Raw genomic sequence first — 21,751 nt, 5'->3', positions numbered from 1 at the left:
AATGAGGGAATGACATAATAACATGATGTAAAGCTTGAAAAAGTCGATTTTGCATAATACCCCCCCTTTAACAATGGCTATATGTAGCACTTTGCAAAACGTGTGACACAGGCTGGTGAAGCGCGATAAGTGCAAGCTGTTGTTATCTATTAGGCTACAGGCCCGCGAGCCGCCGTGGGGGCTGAATTTCGGTCCATGACCCAAAACGACTTTAACACCCCTGCTTTAGACCATTTTCAGACAATACCTCATTATGTAGCAGTCTGTTATCATCTAAATTCCATTTTGAATGGTTGCAATTAGCAAATGGTAAACACTGCAATCAGTTAAAATACAGTGTCATCTGCAAACCACACAGTATCCTGTCTCTTTTAGGGGTCTTATTGGGGACAGTCTTGTTTTTCTATAAGTAGGCTGGACCATCTGTGTATTCTCTTTCTCTCAAGGACAGTGTTTAACTCACAGTGGGATAAATGAGGTTTGTAGTTTGTCCTGTGAGAGAAATGAGCAGAGGCTGTGAATGGGAAGCAGCGGCTTTACAACATATACCGCCTTTTTTATTACATAAGAATTTCTGTTTTTTGGTCTCAATCATGTTGCTGTCTTTCTGTTTTTTTTAATATTCATAAAAGTTTAGGTATGTAATAAATTCCATCCACTGCTCGTAACACAAAAAGGTACAGGCGCGAACATAAGCTGGAGCGTAGATGTTTTAAAAATGCACTTGTACGTGAAGGTTATGGTAACCTCCATATAAGACTAAGTGAAAGAAGCGCAGATATGCATTCAGTGAAATATGAAACGACACCCATCTGAGGCAAGTTTTTACAAATAACGTATTATACAGAGAGATATGAAGGAGAAATTGTGTTTCTCACTCAATTTCTATACTAATACGAATTACCTACAATAAAAGCTATATGTGTAGAAGTATGTATTGAATGCTTAATTTCATACAACTGTTCAGACCGGTTTCTTACCAGGTGTAGTTCTTGCAGAGGCAGCACAGTGGGAGCCATGGTCCACTCCTGACTACTGGTGCAGGCAGCTTCATATGAAAAATATAACAAAGAGAAAGAACTGTGAACGTTGTTTATAATGTATGGGACATCGATGGACATGCAAAAAACATCTATGGACTCTGTGGGAGGGAGTGTGCTGCATATCAAGGTTTCCCTTTGAAATGCATTTGGGATTCTGTTCTAATTCAGAGCCAGGAAGACTTTTTAAAACCTCAGAAATAAGTTTAAATTGCTTAGATTCAACTAACAAAATTTGAGGGGGAGAAAACAGTCAAATGCCCTTTACAGTTTTTATAAAGACTTTTCAAAGATGGAGTGGGGAGTTTTGATGCAAGAGCAGAGCCTAAGAGTCTTCTCCTTTTCTTGTTCTTTCACCCGTTTCTGTTCCCCAACTTTGTGAGCATGTTAATATAGTTGTGTTTAATGTAGTTGTGTTTAGTTCTTGTACAAGCCAAATCCCTCTTAGCGGAGATATGAATTAACTCACGAAAGTACTATTGAAAGACTCCGATCTCCACTCAAGTACCATGTTGTTTCGGACCAATCGCGTGGTGGTTTTACAGTCGACAACAAACACTTTAAGCTATACTAGTCAAAAACTAAATCTAACAAGTCAAAACTAAATCTTAGCTGTTGTCAAAACAACTAAACTTTAGATAAACTTTCTGACCTGAAGTCCTTAGAGCCAATGTTTTGTTGCAGTGGCTGATGACGGATTTGGAACCTTTTGTTTGCAGTAGAACTTTGATTACATGAGGGGAAAATTGATACGGCTTCCTCTAAAGTTAATAAACCGCAGTGATATTGATTATTCCGATGCCATACAGCTCCATATGTACAGCCTGTTGTGCCTGTTTTATTGACCTCACTCACGGTTCATTCACGCAGACTGTAATGTGTTACTGTGAGAAACTGTTACAGGGAGAGCCGTGGCACCGGGGAGTATTTCTCTGAGTGGTCGCTAGAACAGCTCGCTAAAGTTGGAATTATTTAGGATCTGCACGGAGCTACAAAACCGGTCTCTGTGGGATCATATTATGTATAAAACCTGGTTATATTTTTGCTCTTTTTTTCCTGGGCTGTCTTGCACGCACTTCTCTTTAGAGACGCATCCACTGATCTTCAATGATTTTTAGGTCAGGAGACTACGAAGGCCAAGGCCTTCAAACTGCGCCTCTTGAGGTCGTCCAAGCAGGGTTTAGGATCAATACCCATATAAGCCATCTGCTTTCTAACTTGCAGATGGTGTCACGTTTGCCACTGGAATTTCTTTCTTCTACCCATGAAATGCTCCCTGTGCCACTGGCTGCAATACAAAGATACTTTACACACAAAAAAAACACAGGTGTAAAAATCATCTTCCCCTTACTTCGGTGTTCACATTACTAGAAATGTTGATCCAGGGTGCCTAAACTTCCGCTCCACACTGCATTTCTATCTCTCCCGTTTGGCATTGGCCCAGAGCAGTTGGCTTATTGTGTAACTAAAGCTTTATCACATTTAATGCTAATGGACTTTCTAATAGCAGCGAAAGGCCATTTAAATATATTCACTGATTTGGAGTTTTGTAACTCAAGGGCATTCAAAGTTCGCTCGACAGTTTTCATTTTTCACAGACCAAAAATGATTCAAAACAATAAGGCTATGAGACTGGGCATAATTATGAGCGATTTCAAAGTGAAAGTTAGTTCAGCATGCACCAAATGCTTAACACAAGTATGCCTATGATGTTTCTGAAACTTGTTTTGTCAACAGCTACAGTACACATAATGCTTTAGAGCAAGGGTGTCAAACATGCGGCCTGCGGAGCTATGAATTTTTAAAGAATGACCAGAATGTTCATTCCAGCCACTAGGGGGCAGCTTAATTTTTTTTAAAAAGTAAATATTTTCACACATGTCCAGCAGAGGGCACTGACATAATAAGAGATCAGCATATGAACAACACATTACAACCACTTATTATACGGCTCTTCACAATGGGATTTTCCAACGTTCTACCGGTCATTATTTTTTGATAGAGAACCTCTGAGAAAAACAATGACCGCTGCCAATGGCAACGGAGTTTGTACTTGTAATACAGGTCTTTCATATCACTCCGCACGCACATAGTCGCGGACACTATCTCTGTCCCTGTCACTTGCCTGGCCTGACAGAAACTCGTCCTTTCTGTTCAAAAGAAGAACTGTCTGGACAGCTCCTCGCAGCCTATCATTTTACCATTTTACCCACATCATGCACCAAGAGGTGGGACTTCATTCCCCCAGGAGGCGGAAGCCGTCACCACCCTCTACCAAAACAACAGAGATGGCGTGCGCGGCGAGTGATACAATGTTTTCTTCTGCTCTTTCGTCTGTTTTAAATCATTGGGAAAAAAAATTGAATCCCTAGAACCAGACAAGAAACAGCGTTCAAAGCGATCCTCGTAAATAAGGATGTTTTTGGAAAGGCCTTCTGCCGCTTGTTGCTGTGACGTATCGAGCGTTGCTCTGATTGGTTGATGCCGTCTGTCAATCACGCCCACCGGGAAATCATTGTGATCATGCTTGCTCCCAGACCATATGTCTTAGAAATATCTATGAAAAAGCATGTAGTTTGGCAGGCCAGGCAAGTCACTGCGAGAGAAGTTGGGGTAATCGCTCGTGAAGTTAGCGGGAGTCCAACTTTCAACTTACCCAGATTCACCACCATTCCTCCTCTCCAACTGCACCTTCAACTAAGTCGCTAGGCTAGCTACTTGGCAAATGGCCATATAACACGTGGTAAATGGCAGCTGTGGCTTCAATAACAGCTTACCACCAGTGGAGTGGAGTCAGTGAATAAAGACTACTATGTAGCACTTTGAGAAACTTGTGACACAGACTTGTAAAGTGCAATACAAGTGTATGCTGTTGTTATTGATTAGGCTATAGTCAAGTTGGGGCTTTGACCAAATCACAGCTCATTATTATTATTCATTTATTGGAAAAATGTTCTCTATAGTATTTTCCTGCTTACATTATAAGTAGTCCGCGACCCGCCGTGGGAGCTGAATTTCGTCCCACGACCCAAAATGAGTTTGACACCCCTGCTTTAGAGTTGTGTTGACACTTTAATCCATTTTCTTCCAAAAAGTTTAAAAGGATCTGCAAATTGGCCTCACTTTCCCTTTAGCTTTATCTCGTAATGCAATTCTGTCCAAACTGCCACAAAATGCGTATACAGTTATTCCCCAATAAAAACTAAAGCGTTCCTGAAAAGTAACACACATTTTCCAAAAAGCACCCTATTCACAATGTACTGCACTCTTGGGTTAAAACTCTTGTGAAACTGTGGACTTTCTGGTCCAAACTTGCGCATGCAGAATATGATAAAACCGTAAATGAGAAATAGAGATTGTGAATTTTAAATCTTATCATTTGAGGAAGAGTAATGTATTCCCTCTACACTCAAAGCTGAAGTGCGCATCCCAGTGGATCTTCAAGCGCAAATAAAGGCTTACTCGCATATTCAATTATTTATGGAGTAAGAACACGTCAGCGGTTCACTTTAGTATTCTGTCTTAAACAGCTAAGTGAACACATGTCAACATCGGAATCGGAAGAACTTGAATGATCCCCAAGGGATTTTTTTTTTTTTCGTTCGTACAGATCTCAACAAGTCTCCACCAAGAAAGGACACATTTTAAATGACGTGATAGCTTACATGAAAACATTTACAGACATTTTAATTTTAAATGTGCCGAAGAACTGAGCCGTCTGTGATGCTCGATGGATGTGATACCTATTGTCTACCTGCAATATTAATGAGACCGAATGTGCAGTTAAGATGGTGGTCACGGTGTGCAGCCTAAAACTACATTACATGGGTTAGCAGGTTTTATATGGGAAAAACCCATGGAAACAGAGGGAGTTAGTTCCCTGGAGAAGGAATTGCAGTCTAAGCGAGTAATTGCAGTCTTTGCAAATTGCTAATCGTGGCCTTTAGATTGTTTTTCACTGTGATTATCTGCGCAGCCCTATAGTTTCAGATTCCAACCGTCTTAAGCATATAGGTTATGTTTGGTCGTGATGGCAAAATTACCGTTGTTTCATTATGAACCTCGTCAGATTCAAAATGTGTGTATTTCAGACGCTAGACTCGTTGAGGGATAAAAAAAGAAATCACACGTTGATATCTATTTTTAAATGGTTTATCTGGACTATGAATACTTTGTCAGCTAGTGCATTCTCCCGGCCACACTGGTGCTGTTGGTCAAAGCGCTGCAGGCCCCGCTGTTCATGTGGAACTCATTCGGAGAGACAGGGACATGGACATGTTTGCACACACTGTCGTCTCAATGCTGCTCCTGACAACTCAGCCTGTTCCCGGAGGACAGCCACAGACCGCCGCTCGCCGCTCACCGCTGCGGAGGACCGCCGCGAGATCGCTCGGAAACATGTGTGTGAACAGTGAGCGCAGTTGCGCGTGTGATGTGAGGGAAAAAAAGTGCAATATTTGACAGCTGTCTTGAATGTCTCGAATGCCGCGAGGATCATGTTATTGCGCTATTTCACTAAACCATTAAAGTATGTTCCGTGAAATTTAGACAAAAAAAGTGTCGAGATTAAAACAAAGGCTGAAATTGGACTACATTGGGAAAATCATTACTAAACTTAAATTTTACATATTTATTAGTGAAGCTTTGTTTGCAATGGGTAGCCTGGTTTACCATAACCTCGACTTTCTCAATTGAGCTCCGTTATCTGGTGGGAGGGGTGAACTCCTTTGAAGAGCCTCCCGCCTCCCCCGCTCGCTGAATCGTAGGCTGAACGTCAACCGATGTAACGCAGCCACTGAGATCAAGCCCAGACGTACATGTAGGGAAATTATAATTGACCGGAGTTTACGGATGGCTAAGGCCAGGCTAGGGAAATGGTGCGTTCCAGGCAAATGGTAAAATTTCCAACCTCCCACTGGGAAAAATGCCTTGGAAACCGCACTCGACCTGATAATTACAACTTGTGAACTCCAGACTGCTCCAAGTTCAGATACGAGATGAAGACGGTAATGGCGGCCCCCAGTGAAGAAGTTCAGCTGATGATAAAACTGCAACAAAACCAATGCAAAAGTCGAGTGAACTTCTAGTCGCAGCCTTCACCATTATGCTTTGTAGCATGTTTTCAATTGTATCTCGTGTGGGGAAACATTTATATATAACGTTAGCTAACTGTTTTAGCTTTAGCAATTATGTTTACATATTCACCTGGAACACTCTGAGGTGTAAGTCGTCATTTTCAAGTGGGAAAAATACCAGCTACTAGTTGCCTGGATCGCACCATAAACCAGGATCTTGGGTGAGAAAACAGAGGGGGAAAAGAACTACTCTTTCTCCATTACTCCACTACTGCTTTGACGTATGCTGAATTATGGGTGTAATTTCTGCTAAATGAAGCTTATGCGCAAATTCAACCTGGAAGACCTACCAGCTGCATTCATTCATCACCTTATCACCGGCAGCGCACTCCAATCATCCAATCACGGACTCCGATCAAGCCGCACCTTCACAACAGCCAATCACCGCAGCTGCTCATCCCCTCAGCAGCCCGTCATCAGGATCCCCTTTTTAAGCTTCCTGGTCAATCACTCAGCCGCTTGCCAGCCGTGCTACGACCCTCCTCCACCCCTTTCTCCGCCTGGCTCCTCCTCGGATCCGCTCATCAAGTGGCCAACCCAGGTCTCTTCCACCACCACCAGGGTCCAGGCTCCGGGAAGATCATGGCTATCACTCGTCAAAGCCATGCATTCCATATCGTTCGTTCAGTCTTCCGCCGGGGTCTGAGCCCCAATAATAATTCATGTTCGTTAATAAAATACTCATACTGTCATTCCGTTTCTGTGAGTCTTTTCAGGTTGAAATAAAGGTACAAAGATAGGAGGAGGAGCAAAGTGGTTCAACAAAAACCATAACACTAAGGTTAGCTTCATGCTACATGCTAACGGCTAGCTTTGATTACGTTTTTCTTCCACTTCTACGGGACAGTAATTTTCTAATACAACAATACTAATGGCTAATGACATGTTTTGGTGTGTGTCTATTGAAACACTGAAATAGCTTTGACCCGTGACAAGATTGTTCTTAGGGCCTCGTTTCGCCCTTGGGCCATACTAGTTTGGACGTCTGGGCTCGCTGAAGGATGTGTGCTTTTTCAAGGCTAACCACAGCACCAAAGCACGCACAGGTTTCGCTCACACATTGGACAATCATGCATATATTTTTTACAGCACTTGTGGGATGCCTCAGTTTGCAGTGAGTTTTTTCCTGGCTCTTTCTTTTTCAGTTTGCTCCCGAGCCACAAAAGGATGCCCAGAAACGATTGAGATTTCAGCATTGTGTTATTTTTAGGTGTTGCCACTTTCAGCCCCGTATTTCTCGCCTGTCCTCCCATTTTTTTTTTGGGCTTTCCCTGGTTGGGTCTAGCTCAGTCTCTCACATTCAGAGCACACTGAATCCTCGGCTTGCGTTGCCATGGAAACTCCCTCTCCTCCAGCTTCAATAAACAGGCCTTTTCAGGGTTATGGCAGTGGCGAGTGTGAGAGGCATAAACGATGCCGCGGTATGGACACGGACATGAAGTTGTTATTATTTGTTTTTAATTCATTCATTTCATTCATTCATGTGATGAAACTGTACTATACCTTTAAAAGGTATAGCATTTTTTTTTTTTTTTTTTTTATTGAGTTTTATTCTTATTTATAGTTTTTAATGTGTTTTTATTTATATTTATTCTTTTAAACTGTTTTATTCATATTTATTGTTTTACACTTATATAGCGGTAGAGCTCATTTGCATTGTTTTGGTTTTATTGATTTTGTTGCATGTGCAGCACTTTGGAAACGTTTTGTTGTTTAAATGTGCTATAGAAATAAAGTGGATTGGATAGGATTGGAAAAAATCAGTAAAATGTTTTATTCAGTTTATTTCAACTGCTTTGGACATCTTTGCCTTGGTATGATTTGTAGTATAGCTTAAAATAGTAATCATAGTATTTAAATAACCTATCCTTCATGTTTGGCCACATGAAGGATAGGAAGAAGAAGTTTGGCCAAAATGTCTGGACCAAACGTCAGACATTTTGATGGCGCACAGTCATCTCCTCTGGACACATGAGGAGCTTCATGTATTCCTCTGTTACGTATATCGGAGGACAGGCTGTTACTGGAACATGCGTGAATTAAAAGCGCTTCACCGTAGTTAGTTAGTCTTTTTTATTATTGTTATGTTATAAACTATTCTGCAATGCAACAACCACATGTACTGACAACAAAGAAAGCATAAAAAACGACCTTGTGACTTTTTCATGTGTTACAAAACGCTCCTCTGCCTAAACTAGACCGTCACGAACAGAAGACATGTGTTTTTCACGTACACCAGAGGAGCAGCTGGATCATTCATTGATTCTTAAGATATTCTAGAGAAAATCATTTCAGACTAAACCGGCTAAGCAAATAGAGCAGTGGAGTTGAACAAGGTAGGTATAAAGTGTTTTTTGGCAGCGCTCTGCAGTGTTAATGTCCTTGGACAATCTAAGCAAAACAATTTAAAAAAAAAGAAGTCCTTTCAAAGTGTTGATAATTTGTCACCGTAAAAATGTGTCTGTGAACCGACCAGTCTAAACATTTTATAAAGAAAGAGAGCAAAACACGACAGTCTGGAATCCGACATGTGTCTATGTCCATAAACATTCAGCTGCAGGTCTTAATGATCAATTCGGACAGATCAATTTTATTTCTTTTTTCATTGCATTAATTAAATGTGACTTCAATATGAAGAAGAGGCACAGAGCGATGGTGTTTGTGGAAGTAAAACACAAATCTAGCAATGTTTAGGTAAACAACAACAGCCTAATTGTTTTAAGGAGGAAGAAGACGGACTGTTGGGGGGGTGTGGCCTTTTGAGGAGCAGTGATAGAGATATTTGTTCCCCCGAGTATCTGACTGAACAACATAGACACATATTTTGCAAATGCGACCCTGGCCACCTGGGTATGAGGTCCTAAATCTAATATTCATCTGATCTTTTGCAAACCACAAATGGCCACAGCCCACAAAAAGAACAAAAAAAAACTTAACAAGATCCAACCATTTCAACAATTTCCATTTTCAATCCAAGTTTACTCGTGCAAATACAGCACACGATCCCGATACATTTTCTGGTCTTTTGTGGTAAAAATCCCTAAGTGCAAGCGTTTGTCCATTTGCAGATGCAGGAAGTGGCCCTATCCCGCCTCCTGTCTCTGTGATGAAGCAGCTCAGTGTGTCCCCATCATTAAATATTCATGTCCCACTTACTCCTGACAAATCATTCAGGCCTGTACGCCCATCCACACAACCTGCCACACACAGGACTCTATGGAAGGAAATTAATAAACATGAAAGATTGATAACACGGCATCCTGCGGTCTGAGAGGAGCCCCTGAATATGTTTGAATGAAATTGTGAGTAGGATTGTTTGGAGCAAATGGGATTCTGTCAAAACATTGCAAGTCACTGAAGAAGTTCTTTACCCAATCATGATTTTGACAACATTATAATTGCATAAAGATTCTTAATCTCAGTGGGACTATCCTGGTTAAATAAAGGTCAATAAAATAATAAAATAAAATAAATAAAAGATTTAGACGAGGGATTCTTAAAATTGTGGTGTGGCTTCTTCATATGGTACTCAGGGTCATGTGCAATTTTAACATGGACACCGGATTGTAGCCTTGGGCTAATTTCCATCCGTCGTCCCCCATGCGCACTCACAAACATCCTGGCCTATTGTACATGTTTTTAGTGGTAGGGCAAACCGGAGTACCCGGAGGAAACCTACGCAGACACGGGGAGAACATGCAAACTCCACACAGAAAGGCCCCGTCCCCGCCAGTTCCGTATTAAATATTTCCAGCCTGATATAACATCTAGGCCAGTGTTTCCCAGCCAGTGTGCCGCGAGAGATCATCAGGTGTGACACGGAGGATTATCCAATTCCGCCTGATCGCCATGTCTTTCACCGGTCATTCTTCAGTTCCAGTGAGGTCAGCTTTGTGTTCAATAAAACAGGCCCAGGGTTCACACTAATTTAAGTACGTAAACGGAGACTTGGCTTTCCTTATATTTCAATCAATAAACGTAGTTTCTGTGACATCTTTGGCCGTGTGCTTTGTGATTATTCTAAAGTAAAAATATCCATATGGGCGTACAGAAAATAGACGGGCATCCGAGACTTGCCCTTGTTCACTAGTGGCCCAAATTGGCAATAATGTGTGTCATGGAGGGTCTATTGAGTCCAGCCTGAGCTTTAAATATTTATAGAAGCAGCAGTTATAATTTCATTCATTAACAACATAGTTGTTTAGAGACTAGACATCCTCCTCATGCCCCATGACCCCTGGATGCCATTTTTGACACCAGCTGTCAACAAAAGCAGGAAGCATGTTCTTTCTTTCTTTCTTTCTTTCTTTCTTTCTTTCTTTCTTTCTTTCTTTCTTTCTTTCTTTCTTTCTTTCTTTCTTTCTTTCTTTCTTTCTTTCTTTCTTTCTTTCTTAATGTCTTAATGTCTTTCTTAATGTCTTTCTTTCCTTTTTTTCCTTCCTTCCTTCCATCTTTTTTTCTTCCTTTTTTCTTTCTTTTTCTTTCTTTTCTTCCTTCCTTCCTTTCCTTTCTATCTATCTTTCTTTCTTTATTTCTTTGCTTTCTTTATTCATTCCTTTCTTTCCTTTCTTTCAATATTTCTTTCTTTCTTTCTTAATTCCTTCCTTTTCTTTCCTTTCTTCCTTCCTTCCTTTCTTTAGTTTTGTTATTTCTTTCCATTTTCCTTCCTTCCGTCCTTCCTTCCTTCCTTCCTTCCTTCCTTCCTTCCTTCTTTCCTTCCTTCCTTCCTTCCTTCCTTCCTTCCTTCCTTCCTTCCTTCCTTCCTTCTTTCCTTCCTTCCTTCCTTCCTTCCTTCCTTCCTTCCTTCCTTCCTTCCTTCCTTCCTTCCTTCCTTCCTTCCTGTAATGGTTTGATTTAACAGCAATACCAACATCTATATTTAATCATAATCAGTCTAGCAATTTACTGTTACACAAACCATTAGTTAGAGGTGAGCTTAATAATCACGCACAATCTTTAATGGCACTATTCGTCAACCCTAGCGATGTGATGTTTATGTTAATTATAAATGAACAACAAACAGAAGAGCTTCGTGCCCGTCATCTTTACAAACGGCTCACTCCACACATAAAGCCGTGAGTATAAAATGGCCTCCCTGATGTTAAAGGGACTAGATGATGCATTTTCCACCCCCTACTTGTTCCAGAGACTGCAGTTACTTGTAAGACCTGAGGCGGCAGTGGCGATTTTCAGCTTTGACATAATATGCTAAAGGAGAGTAGATGAAATGCACACAAGTTTAGGCGATCAGCAGCCGTATTCCATGAGAATGGCAAGTCAATGTTAGGGTAAAATATGAAGCAAAACAAAGCGAGCAAATTAACAACAGAGCTGCGAACTTCCCTCAAGAATCCAAACGAGATGCATGTCTTGTTTGGAAAGCATTGAGAAAGCAAGCACATCGAACACAAGTTAAATCCATTTCCTTGCATGCTGAGTTGTAAATCTACAGCGAAGTAAAAAGAGATTTAAAAAAATAAAGTAAAGTACTTTCCGTATCAGCTGTGGTCTCTCTTTCAAAATGTATAGAACAAGGTAAAAAACTCTTTTTAACATAATTTCAGCTTTAAGTTTTTTCAGTGCTTAAATCAGCAGTAATCTGTGGGAAAATACTGTATTCTGTATTATATACGGCAAATTCAATAGGTATTTATGGCTAATGGGTAAAACTGGCCAAGGTTAAATAAGAACTAAGTGGGGCTTTCACAGTTCTAACTCCTTCCCAGAGGAGAGTTTAAAACCAACAACACTTTATCAGTGAGAAGGTGAGAGGCAATTCTCAACTCAAAACAACCCAGTCCAGCTGATGACCTTAAAAACCTCTACTACAACACACTTTAAATCAGGGGTGGAAAGTGCAAACATGCAAACAAGGTCTGGGGGTCCTTCACCAGTAAAAAATAGAGAAGATTTATATATATATAAAAAAAAAAGTTAATTTAGGGCAGGGAATACAACTGTATTTCATTAATTAGCTCAATCAAATCAACAATCAAATGATAGTACTTCCGAATTTTGTTGATGAATAGAAAGTAGTAATAATGCCTCTGTAAAATAATGAGCAATGTGCAATGTCGATATACTGTAGTAATACCCATGTTGATCATTATTTTTTTCTTCACACTCTTTTAATATGTGTGTGTGCTGTTGTTGTTTTTTCATTTAACAATATGGAAGTCAGGCACTCACCCTCCTCTTCGCTGGATCCCCTCTCCACTGGTGGATAGAGCGGCGGTGCAGCAGTGGGCGTACTCTTTGTAAATATCCCGCTAATGAACTTGAGCATCTTCCTGTCCCTGGGTGGCGCTCTCTGGACCGTCCCATCTTTCCCTCTCTTCACCTCCTCCGAAAACATGGGCAGATCGCTGTTATCCAGGGTGCGACTTGTTCCCTTCCTTGCCCCCCTGGCTGTTGCGTCAGAGGAGGGAATCACCACTGACACGGCCTTATACCTGTCTCCCTGTGGGCTTTCTCTGGCCATTATCCCCGAATACCCCCCGCTCATCGGCGCCCCGGGACGAATCAGCGTTCCCCTCCCTTCGCTGTCTGCCCAGGACGCTCTATAAGGCCCTAGGGTTGTAGCTGCCATCAATGGAGACTGGTCACCCATGCGGTTGTCCCTTCTGTCCAAAGTCTTTGCGGAATGATACTGGTTCGGGTCCCGTAGGTCCCTCCAGGCCGAGTTAGCGCCACCCTGGGGACGCATGAGGACCTCCGGGCGCGGGCTAACCTGGGACGAGATGGAGAAAGGAAGGCTGGATCTCGTCCGACTATTAAGATCCGCTCCGTTCTCCCCCTTGAGGTAAAGCATGGGCGGTTCTCGGTAGAGTTCGGTTTTGGGGCGGATTGTGTCGGATCGCGGGCCTTCTCGGTGGACCGGGAGGGCATCTGACGCGCTGCCGTAGACCTTGACCATCTGGCGGACGGGAGCATGCACAAACGAGGAGTCTTTGCTTTTGGGAAACCCAGGAAACTCTTTGTGTTGGACTGGACTCTCACGCTTCTCGATGCGTCCCTTGGTGAGTTCGGCCGGGCTGCCATGTCGGGGAGCCTGCACTGGAATCTGGAACAGACAATTTCCGTGATTAGCTTAGCATACCATGCTAACCTTAATGATGGACTGCCTTGAAATTGCTTATACAGCTAATGTAGTTTAGTTTTCAAAATTATGATTTGCTTACCAGTGTCTCAGACAAAATTGCCATGACTTGTGGGGTTCCCCAGGGGTCAATCCTTGGACCCCTCTTATTCTGTCTATACATGCTTCCATCGCGTCAGCTAATACAATAAGACTTAAAAACAGTTTTGCTTGTGTGTCTCTACACAGTCAAGCACCAAAGTACATCTCTGACATCTTAGAGCCATATGAACCATCTCTCCTGTTGGTCCCAAAGTCAGTACTAAACACGACGAGGCTGCGGTTCAGTTTTCCACTGCTAATCTGGAACAGACTTCTACTTCAGACTGCAATGTTCAAATCCAGGCTGAAAACATTTATTTTTAGTTGTATATTACACTGAAAGTATTTTATCTGCACTCTTCCCTTTTCATGTACTTTTTAAAATATTATATTTATGTTTTATGGATTAACGTATAATCTGCCTTCTTGTTACTCTGATGCATTTTGAATTGCCTTGTGTATGAACTCTGCACTACACATACACTTGCCTTGCCTCAGTATTCAGCAAAGTACAGAGTAAATAAATAATGCAGATAAATGACAGAATGTTTCACCTGCACTTTCTGGACTTGCTGCAGCTGTGGCACCTCCTCCACTCGTGGGCTGGGCTTCTCCACCGGAGTTTTCACACTGCGCTCCTCTCTGTCCGGGACACAGCGCTCCTTTTTCTCCGGGACACTGGCCTCCTCTCTCTCGGGGACACTCTGCACCTCCTCATGTTTGTCCACTGTCTTCTGCTCTGTCACTTCTTCTGTTTGTTGCTTACTCTCATCTGTCCACTCCAACTCCTTTCTCTCCTCGGGACCCACTTCACGGTCCTCATGATCCTGGGCGTGATCCTTCTTCAGGTCTTGGTCATAGTCCTGGTCCTGGTCTTGAACCTGGTGAGAGACAAAGTGGGTGTAGATGAAATTCATACAGTCTTTAATGCCCCAATACAAAGTTATAACACCACAAATGGAAGATATCTAATCACTCATTATGTCTTAAGAATTATAACCATTCCCTTAGATACAAGAATGAGGAATTTTTTTTAAAATTTAGGAAGTAAATTGGACAAAAGGGCAACTATTGAGCAAATGCTTGTAAAGATTAGCATCCTATTTTTTTTAGCAAACCAATTTATTGAATGTGTTTTGTTGTATTCCTATTCTGATAAAGACAATAACTTCAAACACTTGACTCTGCACATTATTTCATGCTTCAGGACTTCAAATCATGACTTTTATGCAAGTCGATATTTATAGATATATATAGAGTTTCTTGTCACATTATCTGAGAAGCACTTTCCCCACCTGTTGGTCCAGCACATGCTCCCTGGGCTCCCCCTCCTGGCCCTCCTCTCCCACGGCCTCGACCTTGACCAGGGTAAGGGAGATGAGGTAAGTGGTGGTGCGTTTCTGGGGCTGATCCGCGGCGCTCATGGCGGACGGCGGACTGAGACGACTCTGGCACCTGCTCTGGAGCTCAGCCACGCATACGCAGCTCACACCTGGGTAGAAAAATATATAAAATATATATATATATAACAGAAATAGCAACACATGGAGGGGCATCACGCAGGGGAACTGGTAAAACCGGAATATTGGCACCCCTGGTAAAGTAGGGTATTGTTCTTTTTTACTTTTTAAACATATACTTTAAGCATACATTTCATAATACATTCCCAACATGAAGAATTGGGAAAAATAACAATGGAAAAGAGCCATCTTCCTCGAAGCAGTAACTCTTTAGTTTAGGATCACAGAAAAGTTATGCACACTCCAAAACAAACAGTATTTATTTGTTGTCTTTCAAATGAATCGAGATGCCAATAATTGTGACACATGCGTACATTACTTTTTATAGCCTTCTCTATATTCACCAGGAGTGACAATGTTTTTGAGGGCACTGTAGAGCTGAATCAAGAGCAGTACATGACATTGCTATTACCATGAAGCCTTTGCAATCAGAGCGTAAAATAGTGAGGATTGCACGGGCACAATTCTTTGTAACGTCCTTTTGAAATGCATTTAAAATCCCTTCGCATATGAATCAAAATCACAACCTAATATACTCCTTTACCCCATCAATACACAATGCATTTTTGGTTGTTCTGGCTAAGAATTTGACTTTATGGCAGCCTATTGGTCAGTGCAGATGTGGACCTCATTCACAGTCATGATACAACACAGTCTGTTCTGATACGGACCCTGCACTTGTTGAATGTTGAATTTATTAGAGTGAAAATTCGTGAAGAAGAAGAAGAAGAAGAAGAAGGGGAAAAAAACGCAGCCCTGATCACCTACATTCCAGTGCTGCAAAATGCTAATTGGCAGAATCCTCTAAGAGCCTGGCCCCAGTGGTGGTGGTGGTGAGTCTAGACTCATTCGAATGCCTCCATTGGAACCCCTTCTGTGCACAGCTCCCCCTTGTCAAGTCATTCACAACACTCACATTTCTATCAGGCTATCCACTGAACTCATTTAGGCTCCATCATCCAACTACCTGGCATGTCACAGATATCAGACTCCCCCCAAACTGGGAAGTCGGTCTGGAATTATGCAACCACTAGTACATTCAGTTCATTCATGTTTGGCGAAGAGTGGAGCCACATCAGTGCCATTTTTTCATGCGCAATGATTATTTTCTGACTGTTGCCAATACCGTACCTTCGTTTTCGCCAGAGAAAATCCATTGGACGATCCTTTGCACGCTGGGTTGAAGAAGAAAAAAAAAAAGAAAGAATTCAGCCTACCCCTTCATGTGAGATCTTTAAATAAAGAGGGGAGACACAATCCAAATGGTGGCACACACAAAAAAGAAGAAAAACAGATGCAAGAGGCGGCAAAAAAAAGGGAAAAAAAGCGTAAAAATATCCCAATCGAAATCAGTCACTTGTCACGAAGCGTCTGGCAGCTGGACCCTCCGTATGGCAATGTCATGCATAAATTCACGTACAGGCCTCTGCGAAGGAGCGAAGGCTGAGTGATAAACGCCAGAAAAAGAGAAACATCTGTTGTGTTTCCGCTGGGAAGAGGAGGAGGGGGCTAGAGGAAGCCAAAAAAAAAAAAAAATCGGAATGAAAACGAGCTTAAGTAGCCGATTATCGCGACGCGCGCAGACCCCGCGTCTTCCCGGTCACAGCATCCCCATCCCTCCCGAGAGCCTCTGTCCAATTAGTAAGTCAATAAAATGTGTCTGTGTGTGAGAGAGAGGAGCACCAGGCAGCTCCGCTAACTGCCCTCCTCCTGCTCCCCCCCTCCTCCAAAGAACAGAGGAGAAAAAAACCTCCCGGGCGCTTATCTCCACAACCCCCCGTGCGTCCGCGGATGGCTAGTCCGTCGTTAGCATGCTCCTCTCCGGGTTGCAGAGGCGCGCGCTCGCCGTGGTGGTCCCGGGCATCTCACGTACAGATTTCTATCGGAGGAACAATAAAAAAAAAATGCTGGAGCTGGATGCAGGGAGAGGAGAGAGGGATGCTGCTGCTGGTGGCGGCGGTGGCGGTGATGCTGCTGCGCGCCTGTCAGTGCATCGATGCTCAGGCGCCAGTGGAGCTCTCTCTCCCCTTCTCCCTCTCTCTCTCTCTCTATTTCCCTTTTTTTCCCTCTCTCCTCTTCTTCTCCAGAACAATTTATGGGCTTCCTCTCCTCTGGCTGCTCCCTCTACTCTCGCCCTGTCCCTCACAGCGTGGAAAAGGATGCGCACGAGGCAGAAATCCGGACGTTTCTAAACAAATTGTGCCGCGATACAATATGACAAGCTCCCAGGCGATGTGAGATGCGTGGAAGAGTCAGGAGGACAGGTGCGGGTAGGATTCAGCAGATTGCCTGGTCTACATTATACAGTAGGGTGTCTATAGACCTACACCGGGGATGAAGAACAGTCAATTGATTTTCTTATCTTTTATTTATCTTCCGAAAAAAATAAATTGTGTCAAATCAATTTTACCCACACAAATGCCTTTTTCAGAAATGTCTCCATATATTTAAGATGTGGTGGACTGAGAATAAATAAATAAATTTGACAGAAATCAGTAGGCTGTAGGTCTATGGGTTTCAGTCAAATGGCAATGATGGTAATGATACCTTCAAACAATTTGGGAAGCCCAGATGACGATGTGATGTTCTTGGAAGCACAAGTCTGGTTCATCCTTGGGTGCAATTTCAAGACAAAAACAATGATGAAGATGACCAGTCATTATACAGATCAGAAAGAAGGCGGGATCTCAATCCAGTTGAAAATGTATGGGCAGAGATGAATGTGCACACAAGGCGGCTACTCTGGAGGAATGGACCAAAATTCCTGCCAACTATTGTGAGGAGCTTGTGGAAGGAAATTCAAAACATTTAACCCAAGTTATGCAGTTTATGAAATGTACGTAAACTTTTGGTTTTGTAAAAAGTAATATGTAGAAAATTCTATCTCTCATTCTTTTGGTGTTTAGCTAATACAAATAGTCTAGAGAACAAATTTAGAGAACAAAACTTAAAGTTAAATCTGGTTTCACGTCAGACAGTGGGAAAAATAAATCTCTTTATGACGTGTGTATGTAAACATATGGTGCACTGTATGTTAAATATAGGCTCCTTACTTTTCCCTATTGCAATTTTTTGTCATTTGTATTAAATATGGGCCTGGGATGTGACATTCCACAACTGTGGCTATGCAATCGTACTGTACCAACATTTTGTGTGAGCTCTCAGTCGTACAGGTGTTTTCCATTATAGACAAATTGTAAATTCGGAAAACAAACCAAACAAAAACCATACAGATGACTGAATTATATCTTTGGTCTACATACTGTGCGGTATGATTTTATGCTTGGAGTACAGGACTCTCCCTCCTCCTTTGTCAGCTGGTGGGTGAGGAGTCATGGAACTGTTTGTAGCGGCTTGTGAGCAGTGCTAAATGTGTAATTCAAAAGTTACAGGAGAAGTTTTGGACCGGTGTCAAGGGTTCCTAAAACACTCCAAGAAGTCTTTGTCGGGAATGTGTTAAACTCAAACAGAGGATCAAATTCAGCATTACTCGTGAGCCTTTCTGAGATTGAGAACCACATACTACAGTATTTTCCTTTTTGTGTAAGCATTCCTTCATGAAATGACCCCTCCACTGGTGCGAAACTTTGATTAACACTCAACACTGGCATTGTCCCATTAAACCCATTAAACAGCTAATTTAAGCAGGATTGACCTAGGACTTCTCAAAACTGCTCAAGTGTAATGGAACAGTAGAAGAAAAAAGGGTCAAAAGGTGTGTTTTTTCAGTTTTATTGTTAGTACTAAAATAAAGACATTTTCACAGAATATTTCTAAATTCAGGTGATTTCACAGAATTTGGTCGAACAGTTGCATGTGTAGAGCTACAGTTAGTGAACATGATTACAGTCGTGTGTGTCGTTTGGCAGTGACGGTTTCGTTTGGCAGTGACGGCTGGTTTGACATATAGTTTTGGCAATGATAAACTGGCGCACGGTACATGAACACAAAGACACTGCAAAAAGGGAAATTTCAACTCATTTCAGTCGTGCAATTCTCAGAAAATAAAATCATGCCTTGATCAGCCGCAACAATATGAACCAGAAGGGCTGCACTAAACCAGGTATAACTCGGAACAAACTTCTGCTATGACCATATTCCTGAGAATATTAGACAATGCTCATGAATGCTATGTTGCGCAAACCTTAAAGTGATAGTCTGTGAGCTTAAATGTTTTAAAATGTAAGATTCCGTATAGTGAACCGCATATATTCTTTTTTCTTTTCTTCTTAAGTCCCCCTCTTCTAATCACAATCCCAGGTGTCACAACTTTGACCAATGAGACAAGCTTTTTGGTGAACCGGCCTGTCAGCCCCAATCAGGAGAGGGGGCCGGGACTTGATTGTTTACTTTTGAAATCTGTCTCTCGCTGCAATCTTACGGAATATCACTTTACCTACACCCCTTTTCCTTCACTGCAAACCATATTCGAAACTAAAAATGCAAAGTGAGTAGCGCTTACTGACAAAACACCGCAAGGAACGTCGTCCAATGAGAACTTCCAGGGGGCGTGGCTTTGGCAGAACTGCATTATAAGCCGTTAAAGTCCCGGACATAAACACCTCTGATACTGACCGCTCGCATTATTATGTGACGCAATATCCACATTGAGAGATGCTGAGACGCACGCAAAAGCATACAGCCCAAAATGAAAGCGCACGGTAAATTAAAGCAAAACCAAGTAACTCAAGCCCCTAGAGGTCATCAGCGCAACTGCAGGTGTCGTAGCATGTTGCGTTTTTTGTACTCATTAATTGTCCGTGAGAGTAAATACTACGCTGACAGAAAAGACAAAGGGAGAGAGGGATATTGTACATCCAATTACACAATGGAGATCATTTTTTTCCACCCAAACTTGGCTGTAAATACTGATTAAGTGGCGCTAGCCCTCAATTAGCTTTGCCCATTAGCCTGTTAGCTTCTTCTTTGTGATTCCATTAGTGTGTGTTGGGGCCCGCCGTGGTTGAAATGGTGTAGTCATATATTGCAATAATATATTTCTCATATCTTGCATCCCTTCTGGTGACCACTATAGACCCATTAACCCCTCCACCCGAAATGAACAAAACGTCCAACTAACTGATGACATACAGTGGGGAAAAAAAGTATTTGGTCAGTTTCACATAGACATTGTATTGGATTTTGGCCAAATACTTTTTTTTCCCCCACTGTACTAACATGGTCATATTGTTACAGCTAATCAGAGCATGTTTCACTTTTTAAATTGAAAACCGAAACACACTGGCTTTTCCTTTTCTGACATCCGCAGGGTACAAGGTCATAGCTACATTTCAAGAAAAAGGCTTCTGTGGTGTAAGGCCATGCCCACAGATACAGATGTGCGCTTAATTCAGCTTCTTTGCATTAAAAAAAACAGCAACAACAACAAACCGTGCTGCTGGTTCATGATGTGACGGTTCAAGTTACATAATAAAAAGATGAAGTTTAACATGACGATAAAGCAGCTGGTTTTGAGGGGGCCACCATAGTGACTTTGTTCCAAAAGGTTTCTATCTAAAAACACTAAAAAGGCAGTACAAAGTAAAGACATCAGTCTGAAACGAGCGCTTGTTAATTGTGATGGTGTGTATGGTACAGATTAGGTCAGTACAGGGAAGCCTTTCATAGTAAAATAGACATGTAGAAGCGTGCTTAAAATTGTACTGTAAACCACTGAACTACTTTTGCTCAATCCCTGGTCCCAAGAGTCCCTTTGGTCCACTTTCCAAAAACAGCCGCTGTAGTCTGCTGTGTTGCCCATACTAGATAATCCTCAAAAAACAAAAAAAGATGACAAGCACACAAATACATTTTCTTCTTCACCTGGGTTGTCCAATGAGATCTCCCAGGGTAAGGTAGCACCGACGACCCTATGGGGACATTATGTGTGACAATAAACTATGCTATAAAGTAGTGCGACCAGACTGGGATGACGAAAATTAGATTTGTGTGCATTCTCGCAGGGCAATATTATTTTTCAACACATAACATGGGTTTGCCTCGCTGATGCTGCCCAAAGCCCGAGCCTTTCAGTAGGATTTAAAATAAATGCATCTCTGCTATTGCGAGGCTGATATACTTTTACGGGTCTCTTTCCATTATAGCCACGTCAAATTACTAACATCAGCAGCTTCTTCCTGGCTTAAAAAGATCAAATTAGATAAAAAATATCGTGTCTAGAACCAGGAAACACGACCATATTAGTCCAGTGCTCAGGTCTCTGCACTGGCTTCCTGTCGCTCAGAGAACAGACTTAAAAACAGCTCTGCTTGTTACATGTCTCTTCATGGACTAGCACTAAAGTTCATCTCTGACATGTTAGAGGCATATGAACTATTTTAGCTCTGAGAACTTCAGGAAGGGGTCTCTTGGTGGTTCCCAGAGTCAGGACTAAAAAAATCAGAAACGGACTTCCTAAAGATGTGAGACTGGCCTCAACTCTGACAATGCTCAAATCCAGGCTGAGAACAGTTTGTAGTTGATGACACTGAAAGTATTTTATCTGCACTCTTTGCTTTTCATGTCATTCATTCATGATTATATTGAAGTTTTATGGATTGATGTGATCTGCCTTCTTGTATTTTTGTGCTCTGCAAATAAACTGTGTTTTGCGTTACAACTCCTACACAAACATATTTAAAAGCAATCGATTTGGGGCGCTTCATTAAAAAAAACTGCTTGTCCCGCCGTGGGAGCACACAGTCCAGCAGTGAGGAGAGAAGATGCGCTGCTGGATAAGTCTTATAAGATGAGCCAGAATTGTAGCCAAAACGAAGTCACAGCTGCTGACAGGTACATTTAAAACCCTGGGGATTATTTTTTAGATCGAAATTCCTCCTGGACCTTTTTTGGGGTGTAAAAATAAGGAAGTCTGTA

At 42.0% G+C, this 21,751-nt stretch overlaps 1 protein-coding gene across 1 annotated transcript in view; it reads right to left on the bottom strand.

Moving 5' to 3' along the window:
• Nucleotides 1–16,159, bottom strand: part of LOC306980164 (arf-GAP with GTPase, ANK repeat and PH domain-containing protein 1-like) — a 36,510-nt gene extending 20,351 nt beyond the window's left edge. The window contains exons 1-5 of the mRNA XM_079579424.1: nucleotides 16,007–16,159; nucleotides 14,651–14,847; nucleotides 13,910–14,236; nucleotides 12,365–13,238; nucleotides 981–1,048 (exon numbers count right to left, since the gene is read on the bottom strand). Of these exons, the coding sequence (XP_079435550.1) occupies nucleotides 981–1,048; nucleotides 12,365–13,238; nucleotides 13,910–14,236; nucleotides 14,651–14,779 (1,398 nt within the window). The 5' untranslated portion in view covers nucleotides 14,780–14,847; nucleotides 16,007–16,159. The remainder of the gene's footprint in view (nucleotides 1–980; nucleotides 1,049–12,364; nucleotides 13,239–13,909; nucleotides 14,237–14,650; nucleotides 14,848–16,006) is intronic.
• Nucleotides 16,160–21,751: the final 5,592 nt, after the last annotated feature.

This window comes from Gobius niger, assembly GCF_951799975.1.
Source record: "Gobius niger genome assembly, chromosome: 20".
Classification (NCBI taxonomy): Eukaryota; Metazoa; Chordata; class Actinopteri; order Gobiiformes; family Gobiidae; genus Gobius; species Gobius niger.
This window is presented reverse-complemented; position numbering and strand designations above follow the sequence as displayed.